The sequence below is a fragment of the Oncorhynchus masou genome, chromosome 25 (assembly GCF_036934945.1).
Source record: "Oncorhynchus masou masou isolate Uvic2021 chromosome 25, UVic_Omas_1.1, whole genome shotgun sequence".
Taxonomy (NCBI): domain Eukaryota; kingdom Metazoa; phylum Chordata; class Actinopteri; order Salmoniformes; family Salmonidae; genus Oncorhynchus; species Oncorhynchus masou.
This window is the reverse complement of record NC_088236.1, coordinates 28,909,962-28,937,826: the sequence shown is the minus strand read 5'-3', so window position 1 is coordinate 28,937,826 and position 27,865 is coordinate 28,909,962. Positions and strand designations below refer to the sequence as shown.

The following is a 27,865-nucleotide window of genomic DNA, read 5'->3' as shown; positions in this document are numbered from 1 at the left end:
CCATGCCCTACCTTTTTTTTGAAGGTATCTGTCACCAACAGATGCATATCTGTATTTCCAGTCATGTAAAATTCATAGATAAGGGCCTAATGCATTTATTTCAATTGACTAATTTCCTGATATGAACTGTAACTCAATAAAATCTTTGAAATTGTTGCATGTTGCGTTTGTATTTTTGTTGTCTTTATTCACTTTCATATTAACATTGCCCAAGAACGATTAATTCAGAGAGGATAGAAAGAAGAAAAACTTAATGACCTGAAAGTGCCAGTCACACAAGTACACTTCAGCAGGAGATCCAAGAATAACTTGACATGCGCAGTGGGCTACACAGAACGTTCATAGTTCGTGATAGGTATTGGATTGCACTCTGGAAGTTGAGAATTAGGCCTACATTCAAAGAGTTGTAAAAATATCGGAAAGAATAGCTATACGAAGTAGGCCTAGATCGTACTACAAACGTTACACAATAATAACTGTCAAATAACTGTCCTTGTTGATTTCGGAGGGGAGAAACAGACATGGAAGACTTCGGAACACCCCTGGACAAAAACGCTACGGAGTTAACCGTTATGGACGTCTATGACATTGCCGCGGTTGTGGGACATGAGTTTGAACGCATTATCGATCAGTTTGGATGCAAGGCTTCACTGCGGCTGATGCCCAAAGTGGTCCGGGTTCTGGAAGTTCTGGAGGTGCTGGTCACCCGAAACAATATCAACCCAGAGACGGAGGAGCTACGGCGTGAGCTGGACAGGTTGCGAATGGAACGGAATGACAGATTGAAGAAAGAGCAGCTACATCAAAAGGTGTGTTTACCGAAATATTTAGCTCACGTGTGCAACACGAAGAGTAGCCTACTACACCAAGTATGGGCTTTTCATGACATTCCTCTGCTCTCTGACACTCGGTGTCACATTGCGCAAGAGCATGTTGACAAAAGTTACGTAAGAAATGTTTTACACATGCTGGAGCCACACTGCACCAAATACCCTGGTTTCAGACTCTAAATTATCTTTACTACTCGAAAGACTAACCACTTCCATGCCAGTCGGGAGAATGTAGGTGTTTAATCTGAACACTCAAAAGCTTTTTTCTCCACCGACAGTTGGGTAAGGGAACTAACTGTAGGTTGTTACAGCCCCCACCACCTTGTCAGACTCCATACATAAAGTGTACAACATAAGACAAAAGTAAAAAAGAAAATATACACCGAATAAATTGCAAGCACTAACACTGCAATACACATTTATAAAAAAAGAAATACACTATCAATACATGTATCACCATAAACGATAGAAAGGGAAGAAAAGATAAGGGGGTAATGTTCCGTGTGTGTTTATGTAACGGTGAGTCGGTGCAAAACGTTTTGTTTGAGAAGCAGGTGTGAAGAGTTCTTAAAGTCTGGTCAAATAAAATAAGTTTGATTTGTCACATACTTCGTAAACAACTGGTGTAGACTAACAGTTAAAAGCTTACTGGTCCTTTACCAAAAATGCAGAGTTAAAAAAAAAGAAATAGTGACACGAATAACAATAATGAGTAAAAATAACATGGCTATATATAGGGAGTACCAGTATCAAGTCGATGTGCAGGGGTACGAGGTAATTGAGGTAGCTAGTATGTGCATGTTGTAGGGGTGACGTGACAAGGCAAAAGGATAGGTTAACAGCAGCAGTATATGTGGTAATTGAAAGCTTGTGCGTGTGAGTGGTGTCAGTATACATGTGTGTGCGTGTTAAGTGTGTGTGGGCATCTGTGGTGTGTGTGTGTGCATGGAGTCAGAACAAGAGAGTTGCAGGTAGTCCGTGTAGCCATTTGATGAGCTATTTAGCAGCCTTGTTTAGTAGACTTAAGGCTTGGGGCTAGAAGCTGTTCAGGGTCCTGTTGGTTCTAGTCTTGGTGCGCTGGTACCACTTTATGTGCAGTAGCAGAGAGTACAGTCTATGGCATGGGTGGCTGCAGTCAGAATTATTTTGGGGCTTTCCTCTAACACCGCCTGGTATAGAGGTCCTGGATGGCAGGGAGCTCGGCTCCAGTAAAGTACTGGGCCATACTCGCCACCCTTTGTAGCGCCTTGTGGTCGGGTGCCTTGCAGTTGCCTGTCAAGCGGTGATGCAGCCAGTCAAAATGCTCTCAACGGTGCAGCTGTAGAACTGAGGGCCAGAGACAAATCTTTTCAGCCTCCTGAGGGGGCCGAGGTGCACTACAGAGGGTAGTATGTACGGACCAGTACATCACTGGGGCCAAGCTTCCTGCCATCCAGGACCTCTATACCAGGCAGTGTCAGAGGAAGGCCCTAAAATCATATTTAAAACATTGTTAGTTAAGGATTTGTAAGTAAGCATTTCACTGTAAGGTGATGATGCAATACCTGTTGTATTCAGCGCATGTGGCAAATAGAATTTGATTTGCAGTTGATTACGGTTTATTGTACAATCAGATGTTTTGGGTAGGGCTGCGGTGGACGTGGACTGTTGCTCCGGTTTTCATTCTGATGGAGATTTTTTGTCCCCATAAGCACGCTTGGCCCTTCTCCGGTCTGCTGATTCAATCAGGTCCTCGAACTCAGGGGAGTGTCAGGGTGGAGAAGTTTGAAAAGATCTGGGTCTGTCTCCACATCAGACATCATGTCTCCACATCAGACATCATGTCTCCACATCAGACATCATGTCTCCACATCAGACATCATGTCTCCACATCAGACATCATGTCTCCACATCAGACATCATGTCTTCAGCTGCCCCCGCAAATTGCTGCTTCTCTTTAGCAGAGAGTTCTATTGACCGACAGAAGACAATAAGTTATTCTACTCAATAAAGAAACAGTCTTGAACCCTGGAATCTCAACAACAGCAAAAAGCTGAAGAAGCACTCACTAAAAGCTGTGGAACCAGTCTCAACTTGCATCTGAGGAGTCAGTGTTTAAAAAAATATATATATATATTTCACCTTTAATTAACCAGGTAGGCAAGTTGAGAACAAGTTCTCATTTACAATTGCGCCATGGCCAAGATAAAGCAAAGCAGTTCGACACATACAACAACACAGAGTTACACATGGAGTAAAACAAACATACAGTCAATAATACAGTAGAAACAAGTCTATATACGATGTGAGCAAATAAGGTGAGATAAGGGAGGTAAAGGCAAAAAAAAGGCCATGGTGGCAAAGTAAATACAATATAGCAAGTAAAACACTGGATGGTAGATTTGCAGTGGAAGAATGCAAAGTAGAAATAAAAATAATAGGGTGCATAGGGGCAAAATAAATCAAATAAATACAGTAGGGAAAGAGGTAGTTGTGTGGGCTAAATTATAGATGGGCTATGTACAGGTGCAGTAATCTGTGAGCTGCTCTGACAGCTGGTGCTTAAAGCTAGTGAGGAAGATAAGTGTTTCCAGTTTCAGAGATATTTGTAGTTCGTTCCGGTCATTGGCAGCAGAGAACTGGAAGGAGAGGCGGAAGGAGAGTGGTGTATTAGCAATGGTTATATGCATCAAAATCCTTGAGAAAATTGTAAGATGTAGAATTATGTTACAGTCAGTCCATTATGTCTTTATGAGACAACTCACCTTCAAAATCTGCTCCACTCTTCATCTATGCACCTTAATCTCAGCTGACTGACCAGGAGACCCAGTACACAGGCGTTGTGCAGACTTCCTGAGCCATGACAAAGAAAAAACATTACATTAAGTTTATGCATGATATTCACACCTATTTCATTTAACGTATATAAGATAACTTCCATACAATTTACGGATAGCTCATTCTGTTTTGCTGGATTAACGCCCATGGCTCGTTCCAGTGCAGGCGTTGAAGCACTCTGTTGTAGCTGCTGCTGTTGGAATAGTTGAGCTACTTGTGTCATCAGCCTTTCATTCATATAAGCCACCATGTTGTAGTCCGACATTTGATTTAGCCTGGCCATGAATTGTTGGAAATCCATGCTCTTGTTTGGTGATGCATCATTTCCTTGCACGAAGAGACTCCTGGATTTGTCTGGTTTATTTACAAGTAGACCAGACCCAGCTTCTATCGCATTGGCGTCTATGGGAGAGCCACCACTTAAGTTGACAACAACTGTTTAACAATTTTTTTCAATGGTAAACGGCCTGAGTAAGACCTCTTTATTTGTCCACCATCTTTTTCAACCAGTCTTTTTAGCTTGGCTTTTAATCAATGACACCTTTGTTTTATGTGCAATTATGCAGAATGAAAAAGTTAAAGATGCTATACCTTTGTGTATGTATGTACAGTTGAAGGCAGAAGTTTACATACACTTAGCTTGGAGTCATTAAAACTTGTTTTTCAACCACTCCACAAATTTCTTGTTAACAAACTATAGTTTTGGCAAGTCGGTTAGGACATCTACTTTGTGCATGACACAAGTCATTTTTCCAACAATTGTTTACAAACAGATTATTTCACTTCTAATTCACTGTATCACAATTCCAGTGGGTCAGAAGTTTACATACACTAAGTTGACTATGCCTTTTAAACAGCTTGGAAAATTCCAGAAAATTACATCGTGGCTTTAGAAGCTTCTGTTAGGCTAATTGACATCATTTGAGTCAATTGGAGGTGTACCTGTGGATGTATTTCAAGGCCTACCTTCAAACGCAGTGCCTCTTTGCTTGACATCATGGGAAAATCAAAATAAATCAGCCAAGACCTCAGAAAAGAATTGTAGACCTCCACATGTCTGGTTCATCCTTGGGAGCAATTTCCAAATGCCTGAAGGTACCACGTTCATCTGTACAAACAATAGTACGTAAGTATAAACACCATGGGACCACTCAGGAAGGAGACGCGTTCTGTCTCCTAGAGACGAACGCACTTAGGTGCAAAAAGTGCAAATCAATCCCAGAACAACAGCAAAGGAGCCTGTGAAGATGCTGGAGGAAATAGTTACAAAAGTATCTATATCCACAGTAAAATGAGTCCTATAATCGACATAACCTGAAAGGCCGCTCAGCAAGGAAGAAGCTACTACACCAAAACTGCCATAAAAAAGCCAGACTCGTTTGCAACTGCACATGGGGACAAAGATCGTACTTTTTGGAGAAATGTTCTCTGGTCTGATGAAACAAAAATAAAACTGTTTGGCCATAATGACCATCGTTATGTTTGGAGGAAAAACGGGGAGGCTTGCAAGCCGAATAACACCATCCCAACCGTGAAGCACGGGGGTGGCAGCATCATGTTGTGGGGGTGCTTTACTGCAGGAGGGACTGGTGCACTTCACAAGATAGATGGCATCATGATGGAAAATGATATGGATATATTTAAACAACATCTCAAGACATCAGTCAGGAAGTTAAAGCTTGGTCGCAAATGGGTATTCCAAATGGACAATAACCTCAGGTACACCAGCTCTGTCAGGAGGAATGGGCCCATAATTCACCCAACTTATTGTGGGAAGCTTGTGGTAGGCTACCCGACACGTTGACCCAAGTTAAACAATTTAAAGGCAATGCTACCAAATACTAATTGAGTGTATGTAAACCTCTGACCCACTGGGAATGTGATGAAAGAAATAAAATCTGAAATAAATCACACTCTACTATTATTCTGACATTTCACATTCTTAAAATAAAATAAAGTAGTGATCCTAACTAAGACAGGGAATTTTTACTAGGATTAAATGTCAGGAATTGTGAATAACTGAGTTTAAATGTATTTGGCTAAGGTGTATGTAAACTACTAACTTCAACTGTGTGTGTGTGTGTGTGTGTGTGTGTGTGTGCGTGCGGTTGATGCATCTCCCAGGAGTTGGAGCTGGTGGAAGACGTGTGGAGAGGGGAGGCCCAAGACCTGCTGTCTCAGATCACACAACTGCAGGTGGAGAATAAGAGCCTTCGGAAGAGCCTGTCCCTAAAAGACTCACCTGTGACTGAGGACCTGCAGAGTCAGGAGGGTATGTGCAGCACAGAGTGGTATTTAGCAGCAACGTGGTCTCAGAGCATTTCGTATTATTCTTTAAGTAAATCTGAGACTCCTAGTCAGTTGTACAACTGAATGCATTCAACTGAAATGTGTCTTCCGCATTTAACCCTCTGAATCGGAGAGGTGCTGGGGGCTGCCTTAATCGACATCCACGTCTTAGGCACCCAGGGAACAGTAGGTTAACTGTCCTGCTCAGGGGCAGAATTTAGTATTATATGTCACATTTCTCATGGTATGTATTCATTTTGTCGATCATCTATTTCATTTTTTTATTTTTTCACCTTTATGTAATCAGGTTGGCCAGTTGAGAACAAGTTCTCATTTACAATTGCAACCTGGCCAAGATAAAGCAAATCAGTGCGACACAAACAACAACACAGAGTTACACATGGAATAAACAAATGTACAGTCAATAACACAATAGAAACATCTAAATACAGTGTGTGCAAATGTAGTAAGATTAAGGAGGTAAGGCAATAAATAGGCCATAGTGGCAAAATAATTACAATTTAGTAATTAAACACTGGAGTGATAGATGTGCAGGAGATGAATGTGCAAGTTGAAATACTGGGGTGCAAAGGAGCAAAAAAATAAATAACAATATGGGGATGAGGTAGTTGGGTGGGCTATTTACAGATTGGCTGTGTACAGGTGCAATGATCGGTAAGCTGCTCTGACCACTAATGATAGTTAGTGAGGGAGATGTAAGTCTCCAGCTTCAGTGATTTTTGCAATTCGTTCCAGTCATTGGCAGCAGAGAACTGGAAGGAAAGGCGGCCAAAGGAGGAGTTGGCTTTGGGGATGACCAGTGAGATATACCTGCTGGAGCGCGTGCTACGGGTGGGTGCTGCTATGGTGACCAGTGAGCTGACAAAAGGCAGGGCTTTACCTAGCAAAGACTTGTAGATGACCTTGAGCCAGTGGGTTTGGCAATGAATATGAAACAAGGGCCAGCCAACGAGAGCATACAGGTCGCAGTGGTGGGTAGTATATGGGGCAGTGGTGGGTAGTATATGGGGCAGTGGTGGGTAGTATATGGGGCAGTGGTGGGTAGTCTATGGGGCAGTGGTGGGTAGTATATGGGGCAGTGGTGGGTAGTATATGGGGCTGTGGTGACAAAACGGATGCCACTGTGATAGACTACATCCAATTTACTGAGTAGAGTGTTGGAGGCTACTTTGTAAATGACATCGCCAAAGTCAAGGATTGGTAAGATAGTCAGTTTTACGAGGGTATGCTTGGCAGCATGAGTAGGATTCTTTGTTGCAGAATAGGAGCCGATTCTTCTAGATTTAATTTTGGATTGAAGATGCATAATGTGAGTCTGGAAGGAGAGTTTACAGTCTAACCAGACACCTAGGTATTTGTAGTTGTCCACATATTCAAAGTCAGATCCGTCCAGTGTAGTGATGCTGGACGGGCGGACGGGTGCGAGCAGCGATCGGTTGAAGAGCATGCATTTAGTTTTACTTGCATTTAAGAGCAGTTGGAGGCCATGGAAGGAGTGTTGTATGGCATTGAAGCTTGTCTGGAATGTCCACAATGTCCAAAGAAGGGCGAGAAGTATACAAAATGGTGTCGTCTGCGTAGTGGTGGATCAGAGAATCACCAGCAGAAAGAGCGACATCATTGATGTATACAGAGAAAAGAGTAGGCCTGAGAATTGAACCTTGTGGCACCCCCATAGAGATTGCCAGTGGTCCAGATAACAGGCCCTCCAATTTCACACACTGAACTCTGAGAAGTAGTTGGTGAACCAGGCGAGGCAGTCATTAGATAAACTAAGGCTATTGAGTCTGCCTATAAGATTGCGTTGATTGACAAGAGTCGAATGCTTTGGCCAAGTCGATGAAGACTGGTGCACAGTACTGTCTTTTATCTATGGCGGTTATGATGTCGTTTAGGACCTTGAGCGTGGCTGAGGTGAACCCATGACCAGCTCGGAAACCAGATTGCATAGTGGAGAAGGTACGGTGGGATTTGAAATGGTCGGTGATCTGTTTTGTTAATTTGGCATTATAAGACTTTAGAAAGGCAGGGCAGGATGGATATAGGTCTGTAACAGTTTGGATCTAGAGTGTCTCCCCCTTTGAAGAGGGGGATGACCGCGGCCGCTTTCCAATCTTTAGGGATCTCAGACGATACGAAACAGAGGTTGAACATGCTAGTAATAGGGGTTGCAACAATTGTGGCAGATCATTTTAGAAAGAGAGGGGCTAGATTGTCTTGCCCAGCTGATTTGTAGGGATCCAGATTTTGCAGTTCTTTCAGAACATCATCTATCTGGATTTGGGTGAAGGAGAAATGGGGAGGCTTGGGCAAGTTGCTGTGGGGGGTGCAGAGCTGTTGTCCGGGGTAGGGGTAGCCAGGTGGAAAGCATGGCCAGCCGTAGAAAAATGATTATTGAAATTCTTGATTATCGTAGATTTATCGGTGGTGACAGTGTTTCCTAGCCTCAGTGCAGTGGGCAGCTGGGAGGAGGTGCTCTTATTCTCCATGGACTTTACAGTGTCCCAGAACCATTTGGAGTTTGTGCTATAGGATGCAAATTTCTGTTTGAAAAAGCTAGCCTTTGCTTTCCTAACTGCCTGTGTACATTGGTTCCTAACTTCCCTGAAAAGTTGCATATCGCGAGGGCTATTCGATGCTAATACAGTACGCCACAGGATGTTTTTGTGCTGGTCATGGGCAGTCAAGTGTGGAGTGAATCAAGGGCTATATTTGTTCTTAGTTTTACATTGTTTGAATGGGGCATGCTTATTTAAGATGGTGAAGAAGCACTTTTAAAGAATAACCAGGCATCCTCTACAGACGGAATGAGGTCAAAATCCTTCCAGGATACCCGGGCCAGGTCGATTTAGAAAGGCCTGCTCGCTGAAGTGTTTTAGGGAGCATTTGACAGTAATGAGGGGTGGTCGTTTGACCGCGGACCCATTATGGACACAGGCAATGAAGACCGCAGAGGTGTATTTAGAGTGCAAGTTGATCAGGATGATATCTATGAGGTTGCCCGTGTTTACACATTTAGGGTTGTATCTGGTAGGTTCCTTGATAATTTGTGTGAGATTGGGGGCATCTAGCTTAGATTGTAGGATGGCCAGGGTGTTAAGCATATCATAGTTTAGGTCACCTAACAGTACAAATTCTGAAGATAAATGGGGGGCAATTAATTCACATATGGTGTCCAGGGCACAGCTGGGGGCTGAGGGGGTCTATAACAGGAGACAACAGTGAGAGACTTATTTCTGGAAAGGTGGATTTTTAAAAGTAGAAGCTCGAACTGTTTGGGCACAGACCTGGCTAGCATGACAGAACTCTTCAGGCTATCTCTGCAGTAGATTGAACCCCCCCCCCCCCTTTGGCAGTTCTAACTTGGTGGAAAATGATGGAAATTTCAGATTTTTTGGTGGCCTTCCTAAGCCAGGATTCAGACACGGCTAGGACATCAGGGTTGGCAGAATGTGCTAAAGCAGTGAATAAATCAAACTTAGGGAGAAGGCTTCTGATGTTAACATGCACAAAACCAATTATTTTACGGTTACTGAAGTCAACAAAAGATAGGACCTGGGGAATAGGAGTGGAACTGGGGGCTACAGGGCCTGGGTTAACCTCTACATCACCAGAGGAACAGAGGAGGAGTGGGGAAAAGGGTACGGCTAAAGGCTTTAAGAACTGGTCGTCTAGTGCGTTGGGGACAGAGAATAAAAGGAGCAGATTTCTGGGCATGGTTGAATAGATTCAGGGCATAATGTACAGACAAGGGTATGGTAGGATGTGAGTACAGTGGAGGTAAACCTTGGCGTTGAGTGACGATGAGAGCAGTTTTGTCTCTGGAGGCACCAGTTAAGCCAGGTGAGGTCTCCGCATGTGTGTGGGGTGGGACAAAAGAGCTATCTAAGGCATTTTGTGCGGGCCTGAGGGCTCTACAGTGAAATAAAACAATAAGATCTAGCCAAGACAGCAGTAGACAAGGCATATTGGCATTAGCGAGAGGCATAAAGCAAACACAGGTTTATCAGGAGAGCTAAGACAACAACGGGTAAATGTCGATGAATGGGCAGAGCGGGTTAGTTAGGTACATACAGGACCTGAGTTTGAGGCTGGGTCCGACAGGTAAACAAAATGAGGTACTGTGTTATTGAAACAGTCCAGGGGGCGTCAGCTGTGTAGCTGAGTAATCATAGGTTCAAAAGAGCAGCAATAGGTGAGCCAGGGTGGCGTTTGGTAGTCACTACTACGCTAGGCGAGCAGACACAGCGTTCAGAAAAGCTAGTGGGCCGGGGCAAGTAGATGGTTCTTCGGCGACATCGTAACATGTTCACTTGTTGATTCGTCTGTATACCAGTTGTGATGGATCGGTGGGCTCCGTGTCGGCAGTAAAAGGGTCCAGGCCAATTGGCAAAATAGGTTTTGTAGCCCAAGAATTGGCCGAAGGACCTCTTCGGCTAGCCGAGAGATGGGCCGAGCTCCAGGCTAGCTCCAGTCTAACTGTTTCTTGCTTTGGGACAGAGAAGTTAGCCAGGAGTAGCCACTCGGATAGTGGCTCTACTGATCCGCAGAGGACAACTTATGATATTCAGGACAGTAGCCATAGTGATTAGCATCTTGACAAGTCAATGTCATTTAGGGTGATTTAATTGTGCACTCCTACAATTAACCTAAATGCCTCATAACAAGGTATATGTTTTGAGTGCAGAAGATATGAGGTGATGTGTTATTGGTGTGTAACAGACAGAGCTGGAGAACATATACTACAGAAAGTATAGCATTGCTGGCAACACAGGGTCTCTGATCACCATGTCAGTGGCAAGAACACTTGAATTTCCAGCTGCATCTAAATCCAGTAGGAAGACTTGGTCAGGTGATGCACCATAAGTGGGACTGATTTATACATTGAAGTGTCATTTGACCTACATGCTACCAGGTGCCTCTGGAAGATGCGTGTACCTCAGCGACCTGGAGAGCAGTGGGAAGACCGGGAAGAAATATTAAATGACATGACTTGGATAATCTATCCACTACCACCAGAATAGTGGTGAAACCATCAGAAGGGGAAGATTAGTAACAAAGTCAATGGATAGATGAGACCAAGGTCGCAGAGGCACGGGAAGTGGAAGGAGCTTCTCTGTTGAAGCATTCCGGGGGGACTTAGTTTGAGCACACTCGGAACAGGAGTTGATATACCGCCTAACATCCTGCATCAAGGTGGGCCACCAGTATTTCTCAGTGATGGAATGGATGGTGCGAAACTATTTGGATGTCCAGCGATGACAGTTGTGTGTGCCCAGGTCAGCAGCCAATCCCTTATCCCTGTGGGAACGTAGATGTGTGTGCCCAGGTCAGCAGCCGATCCCTTATCCCTGTGGGAACGTAGATGCGTGTGCCCAGGTCAGCAGCCAATCCCTTATCCCTGTGGGAATGTAGATGCGTGCGGGAGGACAATTCCGGGATGCAGGCTCACTCTCCTGGCAGATATCCACATCTACATCCCAAACCACTGGACCCACGACTCTGGAGGAGGGGATTATGGGTGCCTTCTGGCCAGGAGTCTCTCCCGAATCGTAGATACGGGACAGGGCATCGGCCTTGATGTTCTTAAAACCTGGGCGATAGGTCAGCGTGAAGTCGAATCTGGTGAAGAGGGCCCGCCTGGTTTGTGCGTATGTACTCAAGGTTCTGATGGTTGGTGAGGATGACAAATGGTTCATTGGCACCCTCCAGCCAGTGTCTCCACTCCTCTAATGCCAACTTCACCGCCACGAGCTCCCGATCGCCGACATCGTAATTCCTCTCTGCGGGGGACAGTTTATTGGATTAAGAAGCACAAGGATACAATTTTAGTGGGTCCCCCTGTCTTTGTGACAAAACTGCCCCCACACCCACGTCCGATGCATCTACCTCAACCACAAAAGGTAGCGTGGGATCTGGGTGTTTTAGCAAGGGGGCGAAGGTGAAACACCCCTTGAGGAGACAAAAGGCCTTGTCGGCTGCTGGAGACCAAACCAACCTACGAGGCCCACCCTTGAGGAGAGAGGGGCGGCGACGACACTGAAGTTCCTGATGAAGCAGCGGTAAAAGTTGGCAAATCCCAAAAACCGTTGTAACCCCTTGATAGTGGTTGGGACTGGCCATGACCTTACCACATCTACCTTCTTGTCCTCCATCCTCACTCCCTGCAGGCTGATTTGGTAGCCCAAGAAGGAGACAGCCCTCTGGTGGAATTGGTACTTCTCTGCCTTGACGAACAGGTGGTTAGCCAAGAGGCATTCCAGGACTGCTCGAACGTTTTTTTTATTTTTTTTATCGTGTTATTTCTTACATTGGTACCACAGGTAATCTTAGGTTTCATTATACAGTCGGGAAGAACTACTGAATATAAGAGCAACGTCAACTCACCATCAGTACGACCAGGAATATGACTTTCCCGAAGCGGATCCTGTGTTCTGCCTTTCACCCAGGACAAGGAGATGGATCCCAGCCTGTGACCCAAAACAAAGATGTCGTAAAAGAGGGAAACGAAGCGGTCTTCTGGTCAGGCTCCGGAGATGGGCACATCGCGCACCACTCCCTAGCATACTTCTCGCCAAAGTCCAGTCTCTTGACAACAAGGTTGATGAAATCCGAGCAAGGGTAGCATTCCAGAGTGGTCACAACAACATACAGGAACTCAAGTCATTCTGTTCGCCTGATTTAGAATTCCTCACAATAAAATGTCGACCACATTATCTACCAAGGGAATTCTCTTCGATTATAATCACAGCCGTATATATTCCCCCCCAAAGCAGACACATCGATGGCTCTGAACAAACTTTTTATTTGACTCTTTGCAAACTGGAAACCACATATCCTGAGACTACATTCATTGTAGCTGGGGATGTTAACAAGGCTAATCTGAAAACAAGACTCCCTAAATTGTATCAGCATATCGATTGCGCAACCAGGGCTGGTAAAACCTTGGATCATTGCTATTCTAACTTCCGCGACGCATATAAGGCCCTCCCCCGCCCTCCTTTCGGGAAAAGCTGACCACGACTCCATTTTGTTGCTCCCTGCCTACAGACAGAAGCTAAAACAAGAAGCTCCCGCGCTTAGGTCTGTTCAACGCTGGTCCGAATGCTTCCATCACATGGATTTGGATATGTTCCGCACTGTGTCCAACAACAACAGTGACGAATACGCTTATTCGGTGAGCGAGTTCATTAGAATGTGCATTGAAGATGTTGTTCCCATAGCAACGATTAAAACATTCCCAAACCAGAAACCGTGGATTGATGACAGCATTCGCGTGGAACTGAAAGCGCGAACCACTGCTTTTAAACAGGGCAAGGTGACTGGAAACATGACCGGATATAAACAGTGTAGCTATTCCCTCCAAGGCAATCAAACAAGCTAAGCATCAGTATAGAGACAAAGTAGAGTCTGCTCAGATACGAGGTATGTGGCAGGGTCTACAGTCAATCACGGATTACAAAAAGAAAACCAGCCCCGTCTTGCTCCCAGGCAGACTAGCTTTTTTGCCCGCTTTGAGGACAATACAGTGCCATTGACACGGACCGCAACCAAAACATGCGGACTCTCCTTCACTGCAGCCGACGTAAGTAAAACATTTAAACGTGTTAACCCTCGCAAGGCTGCAGGCCCAGACGGCATCCCCAGCCGCGTCCTCAGAGCATGCGCAGACCAGGCACAGACCAGCTGGCTGGTGTGTTTACGGACATATTCAATCAATCCTTATCCCAGTCTGCTGTTCCCACATGCTTCAAGAGGGCCACCACTAAACGAATACCGCCCCGTAGCACTCACTTCCGTCATCATGAAGTGCTTTGAGAGACTAGTCAAGGACCATATCACCTCCACCCTACCTGACACCCTAGACCCACTCCAATTTGCTTACCGCCCAAATAGGTCCACAGACGATGCAATCTCAACCACACTGCACACTGCCCTAACCCATCTGGACAAGAGGAATACCTATGTGAGAATGCTGTTCATCGACTACAGCTCAGCATTTAACACCATAGTACCCTCCAAGCTCGAGACCCTGGGTCTCGACCCCGCCGGGCTGCCCCCAGGTGGTGAGGGTAGGTAACAACATCTCCACCCCGCTGATCCTCAACACTGGGGCCCCACAAGGGTGCGTTCTGAGCCCTCTCCTGTACTCCTTGTTCACCCACGACTGCGTGGCCATGCACACCTCCAACTCAATCATCAAGTTTGCGGACGACACTACAGTGGTAGGCTTGATTACCAACAACGACGAGATGGCCTACAGGGAGGAGGTGAGGGCCCTCGGAGTGTGGTGTCAGGAAAATAACCTCACACTCAACGTCAACAAAACTAAGGAGATCATTGTGGACTTCAGGAAACAGCAGAGGGAGCACCCCCCCTATCCACATCGATGGCACAGTAGTGGAGAGGGTAGTAAGTTTTAAGTTCCTCGGCGTATATATGACAGACAAACTGAATTGGTCCACTTACACAGACAGCGTTGTGAAGAAGGTGCAGCAGCGCCTCTTCAACCTCAGGAGGCTGAAGAAATTCGGCTTGTCACCAAAAGCACTCAAACTTCTACAGATGCACAATTGAGAGCATCCTGTGGGGCTGTATCACCGCCTGGTACGGCAACTGCTCCGCCCACAACCGTAAGGCTCTCCAGAGGGTAGTGAGGTCTGCACAACGCATCACCGGGGGCAAACTACCTGCCCTCCAGGACACCTACACCACCCGATGTCACAGGAAGGCCAGAAAGATCATCAAGGACAACAACCACCTGAGCCACTGCCTGTTCACCCCGCTATCATCCAGAAGGCGAGGTCAGTACAGGTGCATCAAAGCAGGGACCGAGAAGCTGTTTTTCAGTCTCTATCTCAAGGCCATCAGAACTCCAGCCACTTTAATAATGGGAATTGATGGAAATTGATGTAAAATATATCACTAGCCACTTTAAACAATGCTACTTAATATAATGTTTACATACCCTACATTACTCATGTATATGTATATACTGTACTCTATCATCTACTGCATCTTTATGTAATACATGTATCACGAGCCACTTTAAACTATGCCACTTTGTTTACATACCCTACATTACTCATCTCATATGTATATACTGTACTCGATACCATCTACTGCATCTTGCCTATGCCATTCTGTACCATCACTCATTCATATATCTTTATGTACATATTCTTTTTCCCTTTTACACTTGTGTGTATAAGGTAGTAGTTTTGTAATAGTTCGGTCAGATTACTCGTTGGTTATTACTGGATTGTCGGAACTAGAAGCACAAGCATTTCGCTACACTCGCATTAACATCTGCTAACCATGTGTATGGGACAAATACATTTGATTTGATTTTGATTTGATTTAGTACTCCAGCGACGTCGGAGGGGAGGAGCAGACGTGACAATCAATAGTGAAGAAGCAACCCTGGGATGCTGGCCTTCTAGACAGAGTTGCAAAGAAAAAGCCATTTCTCAGACTGGTCAATAAAAATAAAAGATTAAGATGGGCAAAAGAACACAGACACTGGACAGAGGAACTCTGCCTAGAAGGTCAGCATCCCGGAGTCACCTCTTCATTGTTGAGACCTGTTTTGCTGGTACTATTTAATGAAGCTGCCAGTTGAGGACTTGAGGCGTCTCTTTCTCAAACTAGACACTAATGTACTTGCTCAGTTGTGCACCGGGGCCTCCCAATCCTCTTTCTATTCTAGTTACAGCCCGTTTGCTATGTTCTGTGAAGGGAGTAGTACCCAGCGTTGTACAAGATCTTCAGTTTCTTGGCAATTTCTCGCATGGAATAGCCTTCATTTCTCAGAACAGGAACAGACTGATGAGTTTCAGAAGAAAGTTATTTGTTTCAAATAGACAAATGCTGATGCTCAACTAGTCTAAAGAAGGCCAGTTTTATTCCTTCTTTAATTAGAACAACAGTTTTCAGCTGTGCTAACATAACTGCAAAAGGGTTTTCTAATGATCAATTTGCCTTTTAAAATGATAAACTTGGATTAGCTAACACAACGTGCCATTGGAACACAGAAGTGATGGTTGCTGATAATGGGCCTCTGTACCCCATATAGGTATTCTATTAAAAATCAGCAGTTTCCAGCTACAATGGTAATTTCACATTTTCATTAACCATGTCTACACTGTATTTCTGATCAATTTGATGTTATTTTATTGGACAAAAATGTGCTTTTCTTTCAAAAGCAAGGACATTTCAAAGTGACCCCAAACTTCTGAACGGTAGTGTATGTTTATGTGTTAATGCCTGTGTGGGCTGTATGTGTGTATATCTTGGACAGGTGTGTCAGAGAGAGAGTGTCAGGTGATGAAGAAGCTAAAGGAGGTGGTAGACAAACAGAGGGATGAGATCCGGGATAAGGACCATGAGCTGAACCTCAAGAACGAGGACCTGGAGGCGGTGAGGCTTGTCTCTTTTCATCTAGTAGCATTCCACACTCCCTGAACTACATAACAATCCCTCCTAGGCTTCCTACTGTCTGTAGCCTAATGCTTCAGCACATAGATGTCTCGTCTTGCCTGAGGAGGACAACAACTTCCACCAACAATCTGGACACTGTTTCCATCAGTTCATTACAGATAAATGGGTAGGATTAAACGGACTCCTTCCTCCCCTTATAGCTTCAGCTGCAGCAGCACCGTCTGATGAAGATCAACCTGGACCTGCGACACAGGATCAGTGTGGTAGAGGCTCAGGGCAAGGCAGTGATCCAACAGAAGGCTGAGCTGGAGGCTATGTCCCAGGCGCGCCAGCAGGAGCTCGGGGCCCTGCGTCGGGAGGTGGCAAGGCTGAAGGAGGAGCGCAAAGAGTGGGAGCTGGACATGAAGAGGTCAGCCGAGGAGGAACCATCCCCCTCAAAGTCTGTGATGACAGTGCTTACACCAGTATCGGCCAAGGTAACCACAGCTACAACCCCCTACCTGATCAAATCCATTACATTTCTCTTTAAGACACCATTACATATCTGTACGCTTCACCTTATAGAGTTAAGATTATACCCAAATTACAGGGTTTTAAGTTCCCTATTGACAAGAACACAATAACATGACATCCACCCAAGGAGGGTCAGTCAACCTTGTAGATTAGCCATTGAGTATCATAGCCACTGCTAACAAAACCTGTCATAGCACTGTAAGTGACCGTGCTATTTCCCAAATCCAGTCCTTGGTACTAGCATCAGCAGCCTCCATCGAACACAATTCTTTTTGGGCGGAATGCAGAAGTGACCATGAATTCCTGGCACAGTGCTTTGAGTCAGAAGAGAGCCCTCCTGTCCTCTCGCTGTGTGACAAGGACCAGGAGGAGGAACCTGATGTCCTGGATCAAAAGGAGTCCGACAGGCCCCACTTCACCCTCGAGGAGCTACGGGACGTCCTGAAGGAGAGGAACGAACTCAAAGCTCAAGTGTTCATGCTGAGAGAGGAGCTCATCTATTACAAAAGGTTACATGATATGACATCTGCTGTGTGAAAAAACAAAGTGAATAAAAACATTTAAAAAAATAATTACCTGGAGTTGAGGGACTAGGGATTTATCATCACTTTTTAATACCCCTTCAACTGAATCTTATGTTATTACTATACTGAACAAAAATATAAGCGCAACATGCAATAATTTCAAAGATTTTACTGAGTTACGGTTCATATAAGGAAATCAGGCAATTGAAATCAATTAATTAGACCCTAATCTATGGATTTCACATGACTGGGAATACAGATATCTTAACAAAAAAGGTAGGGGCGTGGATCAGAAAACCAGTCACTATCTGGTGTGACTGCCATTTGCCTCATGCAGTGTGATCTCCTTCGCATTGATTTGAGCAGGCTGTTGATTGTGGACTGTTGTCCCACTCCTCTTCAATGGCTGTGCGAAGTTGCTGGATATTGGCCGGACCTGGAACATGCTGTCGTACACGTCGATCCAGAGCATCCCAAACACGCTCAACGGGTGACAGTCTGAGTATGCAGGCCATGGAAGAACTGGATCATTTTCAGCTTCCAGGAATTGTGTACAAGTCCTTGCAACATGGGGCCATGCACTATCATGCTGAAACATGAGGTGATGGCAGTAGATTAATGGTACGCCAATGGGCCTCAGTATCTCGTCACGGTATCTCTGTTGATTGAAATTGCCAATCGATTAAATGCAATTGTGTTCATTGTCCAACGTTTATGCCTGCCCAAACCATAACCCCCCCACCACCATGGAGCACTCTGTTCACAACTTTGACATCGGCAATCTGCTCGCCAACACGATACCATACATGTGATCTGCGGTTGTGAGGCTGGTTAGACGTACTGCCAAATTCTTTAAAATGACGTTGGAGTTGGCTTATGGTAGAGAAATTAACATTGAATTATCTGGCAACATTCCTAAAGTCAGCATGCCAATTGCACAATCCCTGAACTTCAGACATCTGTGGCATTGTGTTATGTGACAAAACTGCACAATTTAAAGTGGCCTTTTATTGTCCCCAGCACAAGGTGCAGTGGTGCACCTGTGTAATGGTTATTCTGTTTAATCAGCTTCTTGATATGCCACACCTGTCAGGTGGATGGATTATCTTGGCAAAGGATAAATGCTCACTAACCGGAATGTAAACAAATTTGTGCACAAAATTTGAGAGAAAAAAGCTTATTGTGCATATGGAACATTTCTGGGACCTTTTATTTCAGCTCATGAAACATGGTAACAACACTTTACATGTCGCATTTATATTTTTGTTCAGTGCACATGTACAGTTGAAGTCGGAAGTTTCAACCACTCCACAAATTTATTGTTAACAAACTAGTTTTGGCAAGTCGGTTAGGGCATCTACTTTGTGCATGACACAAGTAATTTTTTTCAACAATTGTTTACAGACAGGCTTTCACTTATAATTCACTGTATCGCAATTCCAGTGGGTCAGAAGTTTAGATACACTAAGTTGACTGTGCCTTTAAACAGCTTGGAAAATTACAGAAAATGATGTCATGGCTTTAGAAGCTTCTGTTAGGCTAATTGACATCATTTGAGTCAATTGGAGGTGTACCTGTGGATGTATTTCAAGGCCCACCTTCAAACTCAGTGCCTCTTTGCTTGACATCATGGGAAAATCAAAAGAAATCAGCCAAGATCTCAGAAAAACAATTGTAGACCTCCACAAGTCTGGTTCATCCATGGGAGCAATTTCCAAAGAAGGTACCACGTTCATCTGTACAGACAATAGTACGCAAGTGTAAACACCATGGGACCACACAGCCATCATATCGCTCAGGAAGGAGCCGCGTTCTGTCTCCTAGAGATTAACGTACTTTGGTGTGAAAAGTGCAAATCAATCCCAGAACAACAGCAAAGGAAGATGCTGGAGGAAACGGGTACAAAAGTATCTATATCCACAGTAAAACAAGTCCTATATCGACATAACCTGAAAGGCCGCTCAGCAAATCAAATCCAATTTTATTTGTCACATACACATGGTTAGCAGATATTAATGCGAGTGTAGGGAAATGCTTGTGCTTCTAGTTCCGACAATGCAGTAATAACCAACAAGTAATCTAACTAACAATTCCAAAACTACTGTCTTATACACAAGTGTAAGGGCATAAAGAATATGTACATAAAGATATATGAATGAGTGATGGTACAGAGCAGCATAGGCAAGATACAGTAGATGGTATCGAGTACAGTATATACATATGAGATGAGTATGTAAACAAAGTGGCATAGTCAAAGTGGCTAGTGATATATGTATTACATAAAGATGCAGTAGATGATATAGAGTACAGTATATACGTATACATATGCGATGAATAATGTAGGGTATGTAAACATTATATTAGGTAGCATTGTTTAAAGTGGCTAGTGATATATTTTACATTTCCCATCAATTCCCATTATTAAAGTGGCTGGAGTTGAGTCAGTGTGTTGGCAGCAGCCACTCAATGTTAGCGGTTGCTGTTTAACAGTCTGATGGCCTTGAGATAGAAGCTGTTTTTCAGTCTCTCGGTCCCAGCTTTGATGCACCTGTACTGACCTCGCCCTCTGGATGATAGCGGGGTGAACAGGCAGTGGCTCGGGTGGTTGTTGTCCTTGATGATCTTTATGGCCTTCCTGTAACATCGGGTGGTGTAGATGTCCTGGAGGGCAGGTAGTTTGCCCCCGGTGATGTGTTGTGCAGACCTCACTACCCTCTGGAGAGCCTTATGGTTGTGTGCGGAGCAGTTGCCGTACCAGGCAGTGATACCAGGCGGTGATATAGCAAGGAAGAAGCCACCGCTCCAAAACCACCATAAAAAAAGCCAGACTCTGGTATGCAACTGCACATGGGGACAAAGATCGTGCTTTTTGGAGAAATGTTCTCTGGTCTGATGAAACAAAAATAGAAATGTTTGGCCATAATGACCATCGTTATGTTTGGAGGAAAAAGGGGGAGGCTTGCAAGCCAAAGAACACCATCCCAACCGTGAAGCACGGGGGTTGGCAGCATCATGTTGTGGGGGTGCTTTGCTGCAGGAGGGACGGGTGCACTTTACGAAATAGATGGCATCATGAGGACAGAAAATTTAAGTGGATATATTGAAGCAACATCTCAAGACGTTAGTCAGGAAGTTAAAGCTTGGTCGCAAATGGGTCTTGCAAATGGACAGTGACCCCAGGCATACTTCCAAAGTTGTGGAAAAATGGCTTCAGGACAACAAAGTCAAGGTATTGGAGTGGCCATCACAAAGCCCTGACCTCAATCCCATAGAAAATTTGTGGGCAGAACTGAAAAAGCGTTTGCGAGCAAGGAGGCCTACAAACCTGACTCAGTTACACCAGCTCTGTCAGGAGGAATGGGCCAAAACTCACCCAACTTATTGTGGGAAGCTTGTGGAAGGCTACCCGAAACATTTGACCCAAGTTAAGCAATTTCAAGGCAATGCTACCAAATACTAATTGAGTGTATGTAAACTTCTGACCCACTGGGAATGTGATGAAAGAAATAAAAACTGAAATAAATCATTCTCTCTACTATTATTCTGACATTTCACATTCTTAAAATAAAGTGGTGATCCTAACTGACCTAAGACAGGGAATCTTTACAATAATTAAATGGCAGGAATTGTAAAAAAAAAATGAGTTTAAATGTATTTGGCTATGGTGTATGTAAACTTCTGACTTCAACTGTATATTTACTAATAATGTTGCATCCCACTTTATCCTTTTCATTTTTTGCATTTGTTCATAATACAAGTCCACATTCTTTAAATTAATCCCTTCTCCCTGCCTCAGTGAGGAGTTGGAGAATGAGATATACGGCATCAACTTGGATCCATCACTTCAGTCACAGCCTGCAGCCACTGAACAGCCTGACTCAGGGATCAAACGTCTGTAAGTACTGAGGCCCACTAGACCTACGCCAAAACTCCTCAGCCACCCCACTCCATCTCTCTTGATGGTATGTGCTCAGGCCACACACATATAGGTGCACAGGCTATAATTTCCACAATCTCTGACATTTTCAAACAAGGTTGTCACTAACCACGTTTCCATCTAGTTTTTATGCAAGTAAAGTCATCATGACAGCTGTGATTGAAACAGGACTTTTCGGTCATAATAAATAATGGTAATGTAGACAAATAATTTGTTTCTTTCGAAATGGTGGGATCTTTTTGTGTCTGTAAAATTAATTATGCAAGAAATGGTGTTGGAAATGCCTTTATGGTCCTCCCACTACGACTTGAGCAACCAGGCAGTTTATTAGGATACAGATTAACTAAATTAACTTCACAGGGTGGTGAAAGTGCAAGGTGGTCTTGATGCTCCTTTCCAGTAAATATCGAGGTTCTTATTCTGGTGACATGATTGATGCTTGACTACCGTTTTTGACAATTTTTTGGTATTTTTATTTAACCTTTATTTTGACAGGGAAGACATATTGAGACCTAGGTCTATTTTCCAAATGTACCCTGTATAATACAATATAAAATACACATTAAACACAAAATATACACACTACATGACCAAAAGCACAAAAATGTACAGTTGGCACTATGCATTGGGTCAGGTAGTGTTCTCCTCTCATCGTGAACCGTGATTCATCACTCCTGAGAATGCGTTTCCACTGCTCCATAGTTCAATGGTGTCAAGCTTTACACCACTCCAGCCGACACTTGGCATTGCGCATGGTGTTCTTAGACTTGTGTCCGGCTGCTCAGCCATGGAAACCCATTTCAGGAAGCTCCCGACTCAGTTATTTTGCTAATGTTGCTTCCAGAGGCAGTTTGTAACACTCACTACAGAGTTCCAACTGAGGACAGATTATTTTCTCATGCTACGGGCTTCACTTGTGTGGTTTAACCACTTTGCGGCTGAGCCTTTGTTGCTCCGAGACATTTCCACTTCACAATAACAACACTTACAGTTGACGGGCCGCTCTAGCAGAAATTTGACGAACTGACTTGTTGGAAAGGTGGCATCCTATGACGGTGCCTCGTTGAAAGTCACTGAGCTCTTTAGTACGGGCCATTCAACTGCCAATGTTTGTCTATGGAGATTGCATGGCTGCGTGCTCAATTTTACACACCTGTCAGCAATGGGTGTGGCTGAAATGGCCGAATTCACTAATTTGAAGGGGTGTCAACTGGAAGTTGACCGATTTAATCGTAACGGCCGATTAATTAGGGCCGATTTCAAGTTTTCATAAGAATTGGAAATCGGTATTTTTGGACACCGATTTGGCCGATTTTTTTTTTTTTTTTTTTTTTAACTAGGCAAGTCAGTTAACACATTCTTATTTTCAATGACTGCCTAGGAACAGTGTGTTAACTGCCTTGTTCAGGGACAAAACGACAGATTTTTACCTTGTCAGCTCGGGGATTCAATCTTACAACCTTACAGTTAACTAACGTTAGTCCAACGCTCTATCCACCTGCCTCTCATTGCACTCCACGAGGAGTTTACCTGTTACGCGAATGCAGTAAGAAGCCACGGTAAGTTGCTAGCTAGCATTAAACTTATCTCATAAAAAACAATCAATCATAATCACTAGTTAACTACACATGGTTGATGATATTACTCGTTTATCTAGCATGTCCTGCGTTGCATATCATCGATGCGGTGCGCATTCGCGGAAAAAGGACTGTTGTTGCTCCAACGTGTACCTAACCATAAACATCAATGCATTTCTTAAAATCAAAACACAGAAGTATAAATTTTTAAACCTGCGTATTTAGCTAAAATAAATCCAGGTTAGCAGGCAATATTAACCAGGTGAAATTGTGTCACTTCTCTTGCATTCATTGCACGCAGTGTCAGGGTGGGTATATGCGATAATAATAAACGTTTTGTTTTTGAAATTATAGTTTCCGGATTCGACCATATTAAAACCTCTTGAAGCTAGGGGGCACTATTTTTATGATGACAATTATACCGGATCCGGGATGGGTGGTTCAGAGAGGTTAATGACCAAAGGCTCGTATTTCTGTGTGTTATTATGTTATAATTAAGTCTATGATTTGATATTTGACAGAGCAGTCTGACTGAGCGATGATAGGCAGCAGCCGGCTCGTAAGCATTCACTCAAACAGCACCTTTGTGAGTTTTTCCAGCAGCTCTTCGCAATGCTTCAAGCATTGAGCTGTTTATGACTTCAAGCCTATCATCTCCCGAAACTAGACTGGTGTAACCGATGTGAAATGGTTAGCTTGTTAGTGGGGTGCGCGCTAATAGCGTTTCAAACGCCACTCGCTCTGAGACTTGGAGTAGTTGTTCCCCTTGCTCTGCATGGGTAACACTGCTTCGAGGGTGGCTGTTGTCGATGTGTTCCTGGTTCGAGCCCAGGTAGGAGTGAGGAGAGGGATGGAAGCTATACTGTCACACTGGCAATACTAAAGTGCCTATAAGAACATCCAATAGTCAAAGGTATATGGAATACAAATGGTACAGAGAGAAATAGTCCTATAATTCCTATAATAACTACAACCTAAAACTTCTTACCTGGGAATATTGAAGACTCATGTTAAAAGGAACCACCAGCTTTCATATATTCTCATGTTCTGTGCAAGGAACTTAAACGTTAGCTTTTTTACATGGCACATATTGCACTTTTACTTCCTTCTCCAACACTGTTTTTGAATTATTTAAACCAAATAGAACATGTTTCATTATTTGAGGCTAAATTGATTTTTATTTATGTATTATATTAAGTATAAATAGGTGTTCACTTATTATTGTAATTGTCATTATTACAAATACATTTTTAAAAATCTGCCTTTTTGTCCTCCAATAATCGGTATCGCTATCTGCGTTGAAAAATCAGAATGGTCAACCTCTAGTGTCAAAATACTTTTGTATATATTGTGTAAATATATACACACACATTATAATACAAACACACAGTCATGGTAAGCACAAATAAAACAACACAAATCACCCAGAAAAAACGGTTCATAAGAATATTCTTGCTCTTATCCATAATAATCTCATCATGTAGACAAGCTTACCTGCACTATATCTGTGAGCTGTTGGCTAGAATGCACGTGTCAAGACCAGAGTAGGAACATTTGCAATTTAACACAACAGTTTTTGTGACAAAACTATCGGTAGAGATAGAAAATTGCGATGGAAACATTGAACTTTAGATTTGTATTCAGTACATGAAAATACACACTTATTTTTATCCTCAAGTTAGTTTGGTGGAAACACCACTGTTGGGAAAATGTGCATATTTAATGCAAGTGAAGTACATGTTGGATATAAAAAATGTTTATGACAGGCCTGATGGTCACAAATTTTCGGTAAACTTCCAAAATCTCGACAAAACAAAATACAATAGACAAGTTGGGATCTTTTTGTGTCGGTAAAATGTATTATGGTAGAAATGTCGGTGGAAACGCTTTTATGCGCCAATATTGGTATAATAACTATCATATCAAAGTAAACTTGGAGTCAAGCGATGACGTGTGGTCCTCCCACTATGAGCAGTCCGTTTATTAGGATACAGATGAGTTATTAAATTATTATGAACTTCACAGGGTAGTGAAAGTGCAAGGTGATGAGCTTGATGCTCCTTTACAATAAATATTGAGGGTCTTACTCTGGTGACATGATCATCGATGCTTGGCTGCCTTTTGTCAAATATTGTTCTTTTGTCCATGATAATCTCCCAATGTTGGAAATACGAACACTATCTGCGAGCTGTTGGCTAGAGCGCACGTGCCAATACCAGAGTATACACAGACTCGCTAAATAACACATTTTTGTTTGAGAATCCATCAGTACAGTTGAAAATGCGATGGAAACCCATTTAACTTTTATTTTTTATTCGGTACATGGGAATTTAAACGCAAAAGGTATTTATGTGCACTACACCGTCACGTAAATACTTTTATCACCAACAAGTAAATTTGATGGAAATACATGTCTGGTGGGAAAATTGTTTTTATGCGGATTTTAGAATATTCTCATGACAATCTGTCGCCAATTGGATGGAAACCTAACTTTATATATGTATGTCACTGACCAATATGCTTGCGTGAGCACTAAAAAAAATAATGACAAATTAATTTCCACAATGCTTGTTTGGGAATGTTATATTTGTAGAAGGACCATGTTAAACGGATAAAGTTTCCGCACCATTCTGTGACTTTTTTCAACTACCATAATAATTTCTTTAAGGTCATTTACAAATAATTGTGAAGAGAAGAAAAATGACCACTCCATAAATAAATAGTTTATTATTAATTATTTAAGTAGTTTACTTCGTCTAGATGTGGCTTGCCTCCTTTGCCAACCTGGGTGCTGCAAAGAAGTCACTTTGCACCAAAACTCGGACTACTTTTTTCCCGCTTATGTCTCTTCATCTGTACTTCTTTGGACAGGATATTCACTGCAGTAATGCCGATGGTAGCAGCAGGGTTGATTGCAGACGATCCAACGTTACAGCCGATCAGACGACTTATGTCCTGTGTATGAACTTTTACATTTATTTCATCTCTTTTTGTGATGTCATTGTTGGTGAGCCAAGCACGTCACTGTGCCAAAGCCCCTCCACGCCTGTCATCTCAAATGCAATACTTCCTTGTAATCATGTGTGCATGATGTGGGAGTATTCTTATTGGCTGATCATGTGTAGACCTTGAACCAGCTCATCATAGATGTCACAATCATTAAAAATGGTCACCTCTTTTGCCAATATACTAATCCAGCAACTCACTATTACATGTACAAATCCACATATGCATGTTGTCTGAATTAGGATTTTTTTCATAGCATGGATATTCACGGTTGACAGCTCTTCGTTTGTTGAATAGATTGGAGTGACTAACTATGTTACCCTCTGACAGGGCAAAGCTTATGCACCTCCCCAACCTTTTTGTTTAGCACTTTTCCTCATGCATGCTCTCATTCTGCTTTTGTCCTCACTCTGAGAACTCAATGTTCTCACTCACTCTTCATGAATAATCTGAAGTGTAACAAATGTATTTTATTGATGTATTTTTGTAGTAGTATTGTCATGGCAATTTTTTTTCGTTTTTGTTGCGCATGGTGTAACCTAAATTCTTAATTTCTCTCATTGTACCTATCCAGGTTTAGCATCTTCTCTGGAGAAAAGAGGCGACCAGAGGAAGTGATTTGTTATTTGCACGCAGAGCAGGCTCAGGAGGCACTGAAGCGTCCATAACCAGGGACCTACGCTGAATGCACAAAACATTAGGAACACCTGCTCTTTCATGACAGACTGACCAGGTGAATCCAATTGAAATCTATAATCCCTTATTGATGTCACCTGTTAAATCCACTTCAATCAGGGTAGATGAAGGGGAGGAGACAGGTTAAAGAAGGATTTTTAAGCCTTGAGACATGAATTGTGTTTGTGTGCCATTCAGAGGGTGAATTGGCAAGACAAAATATTTATTTGCCTTTTGAACGGGGTAGGGTAGTTGGTGTCAGGCGCATCCGTTTGAGTGTGTCAAGAACTGTAATGCTGTTGGGTTTTACCACGCTCAACTGTTTCCTGTGTGTATCAAGAAGGGTCCACTGCCCCAAAGAACATCCAGCCAACTTTACAACTGTGGGAAGCACTGGAGTCAACATGGGCAAAATCCCTGTGAATGCTTGACATCCTGCAGTCCATTGAAGCTATTCAGAGGGCAATAAGGGGGTACAACTCAATATTAGGAAGGTGTTCCTAATGTTTTGTACACTGTGTGTATAATGTCTTATGCTGGTGGTCTCCAAGTAAAAACATGAAGAGCTTCATGCCAAGAGGGATTGTCAGGACAAAGTTGTCTTGTGGGGACAATGGAGAGATTGATTCAGGAGAGAATAATGTGCAATCTGAGAGAGATCCTGTGCCTTTTGAATTCATTTTTAGTTGTGCAGACTATGGTGCTTTATACTAGCAATAAGTATTAGTGTAACTTCAGAGATTGCTCAAATGTTTATTTTGACTATAAAAGCAAACTTATAGCAAGTCTGATGAGGCCCCAAGTAAGACAAAATATATTGAAGGCATTTTGACGTGATATAACTATCGGCCATATTTAAATTGTATTTATGTTAAGATTTTATTTTGACTATACTGCACTTGAGTTTCCTAGTGTCTGAATAAAAAGCTGGCATATTGTTGACTATCTGTGATGTGAATATGTTCACCCGTTTTCAATGTATGCTCAAAATTAATCGTAGACCCCTAAAAATATGAAATGGCACAATTATTTTTTTTTTTTTTAAATTTCACCTTTATTTAACCAGGTAGGCTAGTTGAGAACAAGTTCTCATTTACAACTGCGACCTGGCCAAGATAAAGCATAGAAGTGTGAACACAGAGTTACACATGTTTTAATGCCTGTCAGTTCTTGCATTAAAATGTGAGATATTTTGGCCTTTTTCAATTTGACAGTTTTATCCCTGATTTTCCAGGT

At 43.1% G+C, this 27,865-nt stretch overlaps 1 protein-coding gene across 3 annotated transcripts; it reads left to right on the top strand.

Moving 5' to 3' along the window:
* The first annotated feature begins 308 nt into the window (after positions 1 to 308).
* On the top strand, positions 309 to 27,569 carry LOC135514064 (RILP-like protein 1). 3 transcript variants are annotated; one of them, XM_064937244.1, is made up of 8 exons: positions 309 to 809; positions 5,772 to 5,919; positions 16,258 to 16,376; positions 16,598 to 16,873; positions 17,139 to 17,419; positions 21,231 to 21,329; positions 25,820 to 25,907; positions 26,529 to 26,616. In XM_064937244.1, the coding sequence occupies exons 1-8, from the start codon at positions 522 to 524 to the stop codon at positions 26,532 to 26,534; spliced, it is 1,305 nt and encodes a 434-aa protein (XP_064793316.1). In that variant the 5' UTR covers positions 309 to 521; the 3' UTR covers positions 26,535 to 26,616. The 3 variants fall into 3 exon arrangements, with proteins under 3 accessions (XP_064793316.1, XP_064793317.1, XP_064793319.1); XM_064937245.1 differs by lacking the exon at positions 25,820 to 25,907 and having other exon boundaries at positions 26,529 to 27,569; XM_064937247.1 differs by lacking the exon at positions 26,529 to 26,616 and having other exon boundaries at positions 25,820 to 25,913.
* Positions 27,570 to 27,865: the final 296 nt, after the last annotated feature.